Source organism: Coccomyxa subellipsoidea (genome assembly GCF_000258705.1).
Source record: "Coccomyxa subellipsoidea C-169, whole genome shotgun sequence".
NCBI classification, from domain to species: Eukaryota; Viridiplantae; Chlorophyta; class Trebouxiophyceae; family Coccomyxaceae; genus Coccomyxa; species Coccomyxa subellipsoidea.
Window position 1 is genome coordinate 497345 of NW_005178036.1, and position 12424 is coordinate 509768.

Sequence of the window (12424 nt, forward strand, 5' to 3'; positions counted from 1 at the left end):
GTCTGAATGCGTGCAAGGCATGATGCGGATAAATGTATGATTGAGACGAGGTTGATGTGAAGGGAAAAGACGCAGGAGTCGTACCTCAACATCGCTGGGAAGTGGGGTTTATGCATGCGCATGTTAATGCACAGCACCAGCTGTTACCCTGTTGTGCCCTGCAATGAATGCCGCCATGGTATGTTTGTCCTATTGATATTTGTTAATGCTCAAATAGGTCAGAAGACAGGGTCCAAATTGGGGATTACCAAGTAGCCCTGTGGTGCTGCAAATGTATGTCCTTCTGCATCAGCGAATCCGCGATATCCTGGCGTGAGTGCTAGCATTTATGACCTAGATGGACTTAAGCAGTGTAATATAGCTGGTGATTGTCGATTGGCAAACAGCAGTTGCTGAAGAATTATATTGAATCAGGATTCCATCTGAGAAGAAGCTACCATTGTCGGGGAAGCTTCATGCCGACGCGAAGCTGGCCAACTTCAACGTGGTCGAGCTCGGGTCCTCTTTGATTATTTCTACCGATTCCAGCTTGCAAGTAGAGCAAATCGATTGATAAGGCTGATAAGATCTGATCAACTCAGCCATCGCAAATTAGATTCCGCTATTGCATACCCTTGACCAGTTCAGCACGATGAGCGCAGCCCGCATCGGCAGAGTACTCGTCAGGCAGGCGAGAAACAGCCTTTTGGCCACCGAAGCAGAGGTTTGATTATCCGCCGTATCATTTATGGTATACAAGGAGTGTGAGAGCCTAACTTTGTGGCACTGTAGCGCACCGATGCGTGCCATTGTCCGGACCGGTTACATTTTGGGTGGCACCTGCAGGCACGGAACGCCCTTCACAAGACAAGGAACATCAGCACTGCATCTGCTGGCGCAGCTAAAGAGGCGAGTTCTCCAACCATCACAGTCCAGTCGCTTGAATTGAGGGGCAGATGGCTCCTTTGTCAGTAGCTGGCCTACTTCAGGGGAACGATCCTCCTGTCTTAGGGTACAATAGTGGAGGATCACTTATTTTCGTTGCTTCCCTGCAGGCGTTCGTGGGCGCGAGCGTCCCCAGCTGGGCTTACTATGCAGCGGGGGGTGCTGCAGTTGTAGGCTCTGGAGCATATTTCTTCAGCTCCAGTGCCGTTCCAGAGGCACAAGCTGGTACAGATCTGAACATTCCTGTGTGTTGTCATCCACCTGTTTTCTGCATAGCTGCTTGCTTTTGTCTTTCGGGGAGATAGCTCGTTGTTTGCGCGCTGGCTAAGGGTTGTACAAACGAGTGATAGCCTGCCTAAAACACGTGCAATAAGGGTGGATCAGCAGTAAACCTACCGTCAGCAGCAGGTTGTAAATTGCTGAGGTGTTGTGTGCGCTGTTGGGCTGCAGAGTCTGCAGGTAGTGTCTCCGATGGAACGGACCCGAATGATGTGCCAGGAGGCAGCGCCCCTGAGGAGCCAGTGCAGCTGCCTCAGTTCACAGCCGTCGACCAGAGTGGCTCAGACTTCTCGCTTGCTCAGTTACAGGTGTGCTTCCCAAGCATACCTTTGCACCATTGGCTGTCCTACTCAACTAGCTGTGCATGCCTGCGAGATCGTTGCCTGTGATCACGGATATTTGCAGCGCCATGTGCATCCAGGGGGCGGTACAAATACTGAGCACCGTGCCCACGGTTGATTGGGTCTTGTATGGATCTGGCGAGTCCAGTAAGGGTTAGGATTGTGGCAGCCTTTAACTGCAGCTTGTCTGCAGGACGCACCTCGCCTCTTGGCAGGAAAAGCGTGTAATAATAATAAATAATGTGCATCCCCCCTGCCTGTGGCTTTCTGTCAGCAGTCTTGAAAAGTCCCTGACGCAACTTTCTACATAGAAGGGTACTGTACAGTGGATGATCGGCATTCTTCAACAATTAAGACGCATGCGCAAATTTGCTTGACTGAGTGTTTGGGGATTTGTGCAGGGGGACTTCACTCTGCTCGTGTTTGGAGTGACCCGCGATTTTGAGGACGCTAAGAGCCGCCTGCAGAACATGAGCGAGATTGTCCGGCAGACAGGTAATCTCACACTTCATGACACATCATACTTAGAAAGCTTCGTTTTGCCATGCACGCGATATGGAGGCTTTCACTGTCTAGCCGTTCTTGCTTCATGCAATCTGCTCTGTACTCTCCTTGGCAAGCGCATTCGAACTTTCCGCTCTCTTTGCGGAAGAAACGGCTGTGATGAGCTGGATTTTATTGTTCTGTCCAATTGTTATGTTTTTACACCAAATTGTTCAGGATATCTCCGGGACACTTGTTGAGGTCTCAGGAAGACACTATTCAGGCCTTGCTGGTGAGTTTCCAATCGATCAAACATCATCTAAGTTTTCCTGTGCTGGTCCAGACCGCAAGAGCAACATGCAGTACATGCGCGCGCTGTTTGTGAGCGAGGAGGCGGGCGAGGAGGCTCAGGGGAAGATGGGCGACCTCATGAGCAAGCACACCAAGAAGAGCGAGCGCCGCAGCCACGGCCCGCGCATGGTCGGCCTGGCCGGCTCAGAAATCTCCAAGGTGCAGCTTTTTGCAGCTACCTTTCTCCCTACTGCATTGGCATCTTCTAGTTTGTTTCACTCTTTCTCCAGTACCTATTGGTTCAATATCAAAGTTCAAGGCGTGAGCACCAAGGCATGACCAATGCTAATAAAGAGAAGCCGTCTCCCATGACAGTTCCCATTGCATGATGGTCAGCCAAGAGTACACCGGCAGCTGACTTCAAATGCTGTTTCGCAACGACATAGTTAGTCCGCCTAATCTAAAGGAGCACCTGAGAAAGATGAATCAGTCGTGTTATGGCCTGCCCAATTGTAAAGCGAGCTGCAAAAACAGGGGCTGGGGAGCTCAAGACAGCAGCAAAGTTCACAGATCGATGAAGATTAGAGACTAGGAATTGCTCCGGCAAGTGCCTGCGTGCGGACCACTCTAGTTGCTTTGCCTGATGCAGGGTGGACCTCTAGTAGAGTAATGAAGAAGAGAACGAAAGGTCATCAATGGTCTGCACTGCGGCTGAAGGCATGCATAATGGCACGATGTTTGTGGTGCAGATACGGGAGATGGTGAATGTGTTCAATGACAAGGTGACCGAGGAGGGCAAGACCGAAGTGGTGGAGGCTGGAGACCCGGATGGCACCCTCTTCCTCGTCAACCCAGACGTGAGACTCACCTCAATCTTCTGCATTGACTTTTTATATTATATTATGACATTGCCCCGGCTGGCGGGGGGCGGTACAAATACTGAGCACCGTGCCCACGGTTGATCGGGTCTTGCTTGGATCTGGCGAGTCCAACAAGGGGCAGGAATCTGGCAGCCTTTACATGCAGCTTGTCTGCAGACGCACCTTGCCTTTGGCAGGAAAAGCGTGTAATTTTTATACTTCTTGCTTATTCCAGCCCTCAGGGCTAGGTGCGTTGCAGCAACCTGTCAAAATTTCCTCTCCAGCATTCCCTGTCTTGGCATCTTCTCCACCGATGGCATGTCAATCCCACGGGATCCAGGTCATCCCTCACGCAATCATTCCAGGATTTGTCATTGATTACTGTAGGTTGAACATCTAGATCACTATTAAAGCATACTACAAGGTTGGCAAACCCAGCAAACCCATGCCAAAGGGCTCCAGGCATGCATGGAGAGCGTGTGCATTACACACTTATGGGCTTTCAACGTTTGTCTGCAGCCTTGCACTGGGAAGAAAGATGCAGTGCCTTGTTCACACATGTCCTGTTTGTGACATCAGATTCATGCCCACAGCTTATGCAAGCATGCAAAGCACGCGGGTGTGCAGGGTCATGGAGTGGGGTGAGACCACCTGAAGTATTATAATTATAAGTTTTAATTAATAGTAACTACTGGTGCTGCGGGTGCAGGGTCAGCTTGTGGCAGGCTTCAAGTATGCTGCACATGGCGCTGAAACCAAGGAGGTGTGCTTTTTACTCCTTTTTAGTTTCCAGTAACACTCGAATTGCCTGGATTGTGATGTATTATTTGTCATATACCTGCACCGGTGCAAGTTGCTTGAACATTTTGTGGCTGTTAATTGAGCGCCTGGCATGTCGCTCACCAAATTATGGCATGCCCGAAGGACTACAAGTTAGCTGCATGTATGCGGCTGGCCTCCAGACACTGCGCATGTGTACAGGGATGACTGATAGGATGACTCACTTGCGCACTTTGCCAATGGATGACTGATTGGCGCTATGTGCTGTTGCAGGTTGCTGATGCCATTGCCACAGAGATCAGGCAGTGGACGCACAGTCATCCCACTTGGCACGCGCCCAAGGCCATAAAGATGCGCAGTGCGTGAAAGTAGTGCCATGCGTGAAAGAAATTGAAATTAAATTCTCGATGATGAAATTGGTGACACAAGCGATTCTCGATGATGAAACTGGTGACACAAGCGATCAGTGCTGTCGAATTCATGACAAAAATGACAAGTGCAGTCAAGATACACTGGTGCTCTTTGCGACAGTTATGTCTGCGTGCAGCCATTAGAATAGCCCTTAGAAGGGGGCGGTCATGATACAAATGTCAGGGTTGCACCCAGCACATTTATTGGTCTTTAGCGTTCAAATGATTTCACCTCCAGCAGCTTGTAGCATCAAATAAAAGAGGCGCTGAAGTCCTTCCTGGTGACTAATGAACATATTGACATTGCTTCAAATGACTGCAAAGTTTCTGACATGGGCGCAGCCAGCACGAGGCTGCTCAATACAGCAAGCCTTTGTGGCTCAGCCTATTTGCAATACAACTCAGATTTCACGCTGAAATATAGGACCTTGCACATTGTACCCCAGTAGGACAGAGTGACTAATGATTATGCTGCTTTTGCCAATTTAGCGAGGACAGATCTGATCTGATCAGAGATGCCCTGGCTCGAAATTTAACGTCATACATATTGATGCATTATTGTACGCACACCATACTCGCTTTCTTTGAGGAAAGCAACACTAAGGAAATGTCATGTGGCAATGTGACACATTCGAGATGCAATCAGCAAGCCAATGAGCACTTGCATAAGCACTTCCAATCCGTACAGCTAATATAATAAATGTCATGCAGTGCAGCCGCTCGCTCAGCTTCAAATGAATTAGAGCTTCTGAGAGTCAACATGTGCATACTTCACCCCGACATCACATTTGGACCATCAGCATGTCTGAGATCTGACAAAGACACACTTCCTTTGGCTGTTAAAGGCGAATACCAATACTGAACTCAACCCCTGAACTTTCTTATGGCCTCCACCAGATAAGATATGGTACAAAATGCTGAGCGCCATGCTCACATGTCACAGACGCTGCATGCATCTGGTGAGCTCGACACAGACAGGACTTGCAGCGGCCTCTCAATGCAGCTGATCATTTGACCCACGCTGCCTTCTCTAGGACGATAAACGGTGTTCGTGGTACAACCAATCTCTTCATGCAGCCGCGCTGCATTCGTTGCTGTCAATGACCAGAGTCACCATGGGGACTGCACAACAGCCCAGGGACTTTGGCGTTGGTGACGCGCACAAGTGCGTGCTGCGCTGGTCGCTGTTCCCTCTCTGGTTTGCACTGAGCGGAGCATCGGCTTCAGGGTCGTTGGTGTGCTCCTCCCGAGAGTTGCGCCCGGAAAGTCTCCTGGCAAATGACATCTGCATGCGCACACAGAGTCTGAGTGTACAGTGCGCGAGGCAGGCCTGTCTTTTATGCACACCTGCTGTGCATGCTGCTATAGGGTGCCCCATCTAAAGGTCATCTGCGTACCAGTGACCAGAAGAGGACACATTGCAGAAGCAGAGTGTACAGCACAAGATTTCCATAGCAGTCATTAGCAGATGGGAATCTTAGCATGTGCTCTGAGCTGCGCCAAAAGTATGCCTGATGGTCAAGCTTAAGTGAGTTTGCATGCTTAGATCCATGAAGCACCATTCTATATCTGGGAATAATGAACATCTAGTGCACAATGCAATGCAGTGCAGGGAGGCATGCGTCGAGCCGCTTGGCTGACAACGCATCCTTGCTCTCATTTATTCAACTGATCCATTGAATGCAACCCCAAGCTCACTTTGATTCCATGAAGAGCACAACTAACTCCGAGCAAACAGCAGTCGGAGGGATTAAGGGAGCGCACATCCATGTTGGGGTGGGTGACGGCGGTGAGCTCAATGCGGGGACCTCCCCCTGCCGTGCCGCCACCGGGACCTCCCCCTGCGTCCCCCGCAGCCGGCGCGGCGGCGGCTGCGGCCTGAGCCGCCTCTGTTGCGAGGGGATCTGTGTCTCGCCCCAATGCCTTGAGACACGCCAGACGCGCACAGCAGAAAACCATGCCGACATTGACCAAAACAACAGCACCTGCAAGAGCCAACCTTGAATTCATATCTGATCGCAAGCGGACATCATTCGCAACCAGCTTGTTGCCGAGCATGTGGTGAAGGACAGGGAATAGATGCTGCCCTCGTGCAAGGCGAGCTCGCTGACTGTCGGGAAGTGAGTAATAGCTTTAGGAGATGCACAGGAAAGGATACATGAACAAAACGCCAAGCAATGTTCTAGCAAGAAACTCACCAATGATACAGATGGTGAGGGCGTCAAGCCTGAAGGGGGTACCGCGCCCACTGCCAGGGGCGTATGCTTTCATTGACTGGAAGGACTCCATGGGAGTGGCTATCACTTCTGTGTCCTGGCCAGTCTTCGTCCAAGCCGTGGATTGCATGATCGTCTTGCGAATCTGAACGTCCCCCAGGACGGCTTTGGGGATTAGCAGCATGGCCAGACCGATGGGCACTGCTGCTGTGGTGAATCTTGCCATCCCTGTACGTGGCATCTGAGAATTAATATGAAAGCCTTACACCATCTTGTACCAAAATTTCGAGCTAATGTACCGGCTTTGGCGCCGGTCACAAGTGCATCGGCAGGTCCCATGGGTACATCATGCGCGCCGGTGCGAAACGCCGAGGTGATTCACTCGCAACAGCAATTTGAGATTTTCTATATGATGTCAGTTAGTAGAGGTATCTGGGCCGATCAACTTTGACTGATATCGAGGCGGCACCAGCATGCACAAAGTAATGCGCAATCATGATCGACTTCACCTCACCTTAAACTCCGAAAAAACATGTAGCAAACACCAACATTATCGCTCGATATATCACTCAAGATCCGTTGTATCTGAACGGGATGGCCAAGAATGCAAGGGTTGAACAGAGGCCGCCGAAAACCGGCCCACCTGTAGATGTCGACGTTTCTGGGTGCGTCCTGTACGCAGCCCCTTTCGGTTCACGCTCCACTCCAGTGACAGAGACAAAACAAATTGATCAGACGGTAGGCAACCAATAGCTGAAGTTCCTGGAGTTGGGCTCATCGCGTCATGTGAGGAAGCTTCCATGATTTCCTTGATTATGGCCGGCCCAAAAAATCGCTGCACGTGGCCCTCAGTGACTCATTCCACGCGATATCCTCATGCCCAGGATATGTGCAATCTGCAGAAGCGATCTGTACAGAAAGAAGTTGCAAACAATCGTGCAAACGGCCTTTGGTAGTGTGCATTGAGGACGCTATTACTTTGGGGCTTGGTAGAGGCAGGGAGAACTCGAGACTTTTTGCAATGTTGGGACAGTGCTTGCATGGGCGCCCTTTCCCTGCAGTCGACCGCAAATTCGCAAAACACAATCTTGTAAACGCTGCAGATCGAACGAGCCGGCCAAAGGGCAGGATCTCGTCAGTGGTCAGAGCAACGGAAAATGTAAGTTAAAACCGCATAGCTAATACCATCCTCTGTTGCTTTCTTTTCGCGCGTTCCCGAATCACCACCTCTGCAAATATAAAAACAATCGTTAACATAACTTTGAGCCTCCAGTACCCTTCACAACTGTGAGGACTCTGTCAACACCACAATCTGGTATGGACAGGGTACTGTGGCCCTGCCTCAAGGCGTTGGGGCCATTGCGACGGACAGCAACGTGCCAGAGGGGCACAAGGGCCTGCACGGCTTCCTCTATGGCGAATCAGGCGCGGAAGTCCATGACGATGAAGGCAGGGACTACCAGACACGGGAGGTGATCCTGCAGGTTCCTGCTTGATGTTTTTCCTTCCTGCTTTCCCCTTTCCACATCCATTGCAGAGTGCAGTAGCATGTCAAAGGGGCTACACTGCATGCTTGGCAGGCGCTGTGATTCTGTTACAATGCATACATGCAAGGTTGTGCCGGAAGTACCAAGCATACCAGGAACCCTGAATATTTCTCCTGACATTCAGGGTGAGGATGACGGCACATCACTGGTGCCAGTGGAACGGTACCTAGCAGTACGGCAGGGGGAGAAACCTCTGGGGGTGTATGCGCTGTACGACAGCAGGCGCAACCTGCAGTACGTGGGCTATGCGCGCAACATGACCATGGCCATCAAGGTGCCACTTGCCATGCAGGGCATCCTTCCAGGGAAACTTTTGTCTAAACGTGCCGACTCATTTCATGTCAATCTAGTGCATGGCTGGTTTCTGCGCATGTGCACATGCGTCTCACAACATGGCAAACTGCACACGCCCTCGCCTGCCGTGGCCCTGTGTTGGCCGGCCCTATGAGCGCTGCATGCTTGTGCTTGCATCTCTCAGACACCCTGACGGGGCTCCCCTGCTTGCGAATTCCACCCATGCAATTACTCATCCTGGCAAATAGGGCAAGGAGAAGCAGATAAGAAAAGAGATAATAGTCGCTTTGCAACTCCAAGCAGCTCTACGCTGCCGTGACACTCACTTCGCAAAAAATCAAGAAAAAGGAGGACGAAAAGGGGAGAACTTGCCGCCAACTCCCTTGTAATCAGCGTTGGGTGTTTGTGCACTGCAGGGCCATGCGGGGCGAGTGGGTGAGGAGCGGTGCGCGTACGTGCGTGCGTTGGTGGTGGCGAACCGAGCGCTGATGAGCCGGGGCCACCTGGAGGAGCAGGCCAACAACTGGCTCGCCGAGGCCGGCACGCTGCCGCCCGGCAACGGCGTCGAGCGCGACCTGTGGGAGGTGCGCCAGCTGTCTTTTCCCATTTGTCACCCCTGAAGCGCCTTGCATTACTGGGTCTCTCATAGGCTTTACTGTCACCGCCCAAGACAATTAAGACCACCCTTTTTTGACTGGGTTCGACGGGGTCTATACACCTTTGGGGTCTGCCCCTAATGCCATTGCACAGCAATTCTGTCTCAAGACCTGTGAAGATGTGAGCTTGTAAGGATGGGGCCGATAGATCTATTGACAGCAATCTGATTTATACGAGTTATTTCACACCTGAAATCTTGTCGTCTCGTGATTTTATTAAGTCATCCGCTGACTCTAGCATGTTGCCAGCACATGCATGGTGGGAGCTGCCGCTCTATTGGACATGTCTTGAAGTGGAAGGGCACCCAGCCACCACCTGCCACCTTCTGAGAATGATGTACTCAAACGCCAGGGGGCAGTACAAATACTGTCACCATTTTCACGGTTTTGCTCAAGCTTTGCCCAACAAAGGGGTGGGTTTTGGCAGCCTTGAAATATGTGCTGCGCGCAGGGGACGACGCCGGTGAGCGGGCTGCCGGCGGCTGACGTGGCTGTGCTGGAGGAGCGAGCGCTCAAAATGCGCAAGGCCATGGGTGAGAACCTGGCGGACGATGTCGCTGGCGAATCCGTCGACTCCAAGCAGCGCCGCCTGAACCTCATCAGGTTCAAAATCCGGACAAATCCTCACACTGGAACCCCCCTTACCCGTCTGATGCTGCTAAATTTCAAGTGGTGTTGCCTGTGTCTTGCCGTGTGACTCAGATCAGTGCGACATGCTTGCTCTGGGAGGAGCAGAGTACACCTGCTTGCTCCTGGAAGGGTCTCATAATGTTTATGAGAGGCATTGCCTGCTTATTGCCCTGTTGCTGAGATCTGCCACGGTTGGCATGACACGTGCTGCGGGTGCTTTGGCAATGTCTGTCCTTTGCACCAGTGTCAAGGCTGCCCTGCACTGCTTCTGCAAAGAAATAGCAGGCGTTGCGCAGGGCCTGACAAGTCATTTTTCAGTGCTCTTGTCACCCCAGAAGTGGTCATTCAATCCCTCCCGACTTATTGTTTAGGGCGGTGGAAGGCGATGATTGGAGCAGTGTCATTGACGGACAAACAGCGCAGACGATTGAAGACAGCGGCAACGGCGCAGAAGCGCCCACCCACCCGGCATCGACCCCCTTTGCGCGCGCATCAGTCCACCGCTCGATCGGTGCGCATACAATCTCTGCCCAGCGCATTATCCTTAGCTAGTCAAAAAGAGAATTTCCTCTGTGCAAGGGCTTCTCTGACGCTCATGCCCAGCTCAGAATATGCCTCCGTGTGCCCATGTCTGGTGTTTGATCCTTGTTTATTGTGGCTTGGCATTGGGGTCTGACACCTGACGTGGTGCAAGAATGCGTTTTGTGGGGCTGACCTGACCTCATTCTGGAAGTCATCTGTCTTGCCTTCTTCAGTCGGGAGCTGACTCCCATAACATTGTCCCACGGTCAGACAAGCAATGTATCGGTAGAGGCAAAATTCGTGGAGGCCCGAATTCAGGGGTGCTGACTGTTTGGAGTACTCATCAAGGGACAACAAGAGGCAAAGAGGAAGAGACGCTGTGTGCGAAGACTGCAGTGATGATGGCTGCTGGGTGACGCATCGTCTGGTGATTCCTCATGTTGGTTTGTGGCCGCGCAGGGGATTCGGCGCCGGCAGAGACGCCTGATTTGACGCCGGAGAGTGTGAACGCAGCGCTAGACGAGGTGCGGCCGTACCTCATCGCTGACGGCGGCAACGTAGAGGTCGCCTCCATCTCCGACGGCGTTGTCTACCTCCGCCTCCAGGTGTGCAAAGATGTGTAATTACTATTTTTACTACAGGTCAGCAGACCCAAAGCCGAAGATCACAGGGCATACTTGCTGGGCGTCTGCAGCCACGTCTGCGGGGCCTACAAAAGTCTGCAGCCTAGTACTGTTGCGCATCTCATCGCATCTCAAGGACCAAACCCTCATGAGTGTGTCAATGCCAGGATGCATATATAAGGATGTGCAAGTCGTGCTAGGGCAAGAGTGTCGGATGGCGCGAGGAGCAAATATAAGCTTTTTGACATGACTCTTTGTGGGCGTACTTGTTGTGACATGCTTGGCTGCGCATGCATGGCTGCTTCACCAGATTGGGCGGTAAGGGTCAGGGCTCTTGATCGAGCAATGCAAGGATTGCTGAAGGTTGATGTGACCTTCCAGGGGGCCTGCGGCACCTGCCCGTCATCAGCAGGAACCATGAAGATGGGCATCGAGCGTGCACTCCAGGCATGACCCGCTCACGCCCTGGCTGAAATTACCATTCTGAAGAGATTCTCATACGATTACAAATCTATATATGGTGGCAATTGTTCGATTTGGGCATGCGCAAATATCCCAAACACTCGTGTTGGCTCTGAATGATTTCCTTAGTAATAGACTGTAGGCTGATCTGCTCCTGTATGTGCGCGCAGGGAGCGTTTGGGGATAAGCTGAAGGGCGTGCTGCAGGTGGATGCCACGTCCACAGCCTCTGATCTGGCTTCAGTTGATGCCCACCTGGACATGCTCAGGCCGGCAATTGCCTCCTATGGCGCCAGTGTGCAGGTGAGCCCATCTTGTGGAATGCTTCGTTTCTCAGATTTCTGTTTTGGCGCATCAAACAAGCTTCTCTTCTAGGTGCTGCACCCTCACTACTGCAAGGGGTCTGCTGTCAGCTATACTCTTCAATGTTATGCAGTGTAAGTACAGCACTTGGCAGCACCCACAAAGCTCATACAGGCGCAGTTTCAAGTACATTACACCTGCATAGCCTGCTGTGCACATTTGCGGTACCACTGCAGCAAAAAGTTAATTGTTTCTGGGGAGCAGGTTCTCTCGGTGAGCGGGGGAGTTTGCAAGGTGCAGTTTGGGGGTCCGCCGCCCATTGGCATGGGTGTGCAAGCCGCCATCAAGGACAAATTCCCAGACATCAAGACTGTGGAACTTGTCAGCTGAGGTCAACCGCAATCATAGAGGAGATAAGGGACAAAATATTGTCTTTTCAGTGTGACAATCAAATATGACAAAGGAGCCTGTGACAATTTGTTTAAGCTAGTGTTGCCATGTGACTTAGAAACATGCCAAGCAAGCGTGTTTCCTGTAAGAAGACATCTGCACCAAGTAGATCTGCCTTGTAATGGTGAACTTTCTGTCTATAATCGATGAAAGAACTAATTTGGGCTGCGCTGGTCGTAAAATCATTTAAACATGGATTGAAATGACTAAACCGAGTCAGGTGCTTTCTCCGCAAATGTTGCTGTCTATCTGTCCTGCAGCATTTACATACATCTAGACCATTGGAATATATTCCCAAGGCTGAATTGGCATGATGTGATTGATTAATAGAAAAACTACTTTACAGTCTGTGCT

The 12424-nt window shown here is 51.4% G+C and overlaps 3 protein-coding genes across 3 annotated transcripts; 2 read left to right on the forward strand and 1 right to left on the reverse strand.

Annotated features, from left to right (window-relative positions):
• Positions 1-631: 631 nt before the first annotated feature.
• On the forward strand, positions 632-4324 carry COCSUDRAFT_62946 (hypothetical protein; the record flags this gene model as incomplete). The annotated part of the gene is made up of 8 exons (XM_005647898.1): positions 632-703; positions 1035-1149; positions 1375-1511; positions 1946-2039; positions 2371-2537; positions 3068-3175; positions 3888-3941; positions 4232-4324. The coding sequence occupies 8 exons, from the start codon at positions 632-634 to the stop codon at positions 4322-4324; spliced, it is 840 nt and encodes a 279-aa protein (XP_005647955.1).
• Positions 4325-5437: 1113 nt separating this feature from the next.
• Positions 5438-6810, reverse strand: COCSUDRAFT_41663 (hypothetical protein; the record flags this gene model as incomplete). The annotated part of the gene is made up of 3 exons (XM_005647899.1): positions 5438-5653; positions 6067-6353; positions 6567-6810. The coding sequence occupies 3 exons, from the start codon at positions 6808-6810 to the stop codon at positions 5438-5440; spliced, it is 747 nt and encodes a 248-aa protein (XP_005647956.1).
• A 111-nt stretch (positions 6811-6921) lies between these two features.
• On the forward strand, positions 6922-12265 carry COCSUDRAFT_65903 (NifU-domain-containing protein; the record flags this gene model as incomplete). Its single annotated transcript, XM_005647900.1, has 10 exons — positions 6922-6957; positions 7910-8056; positions 8256-8405; positions 8842-9009; positions 9533-9684; positions 10083-10222; positions 10693-10838; positions 11238-11303; positions 11489-11620; positions 11885-12265. 10 exons carry the CDS (start codon positions 6922-6924, stop codon positions 12008-12010), a joined length of 1263 nt encoding a protein of 420 aa, XP_005647957.1. The 3' UTR covers positions 12011-12265.
• Positions 12266-12424: the final 159 nt, after the last annotated feature.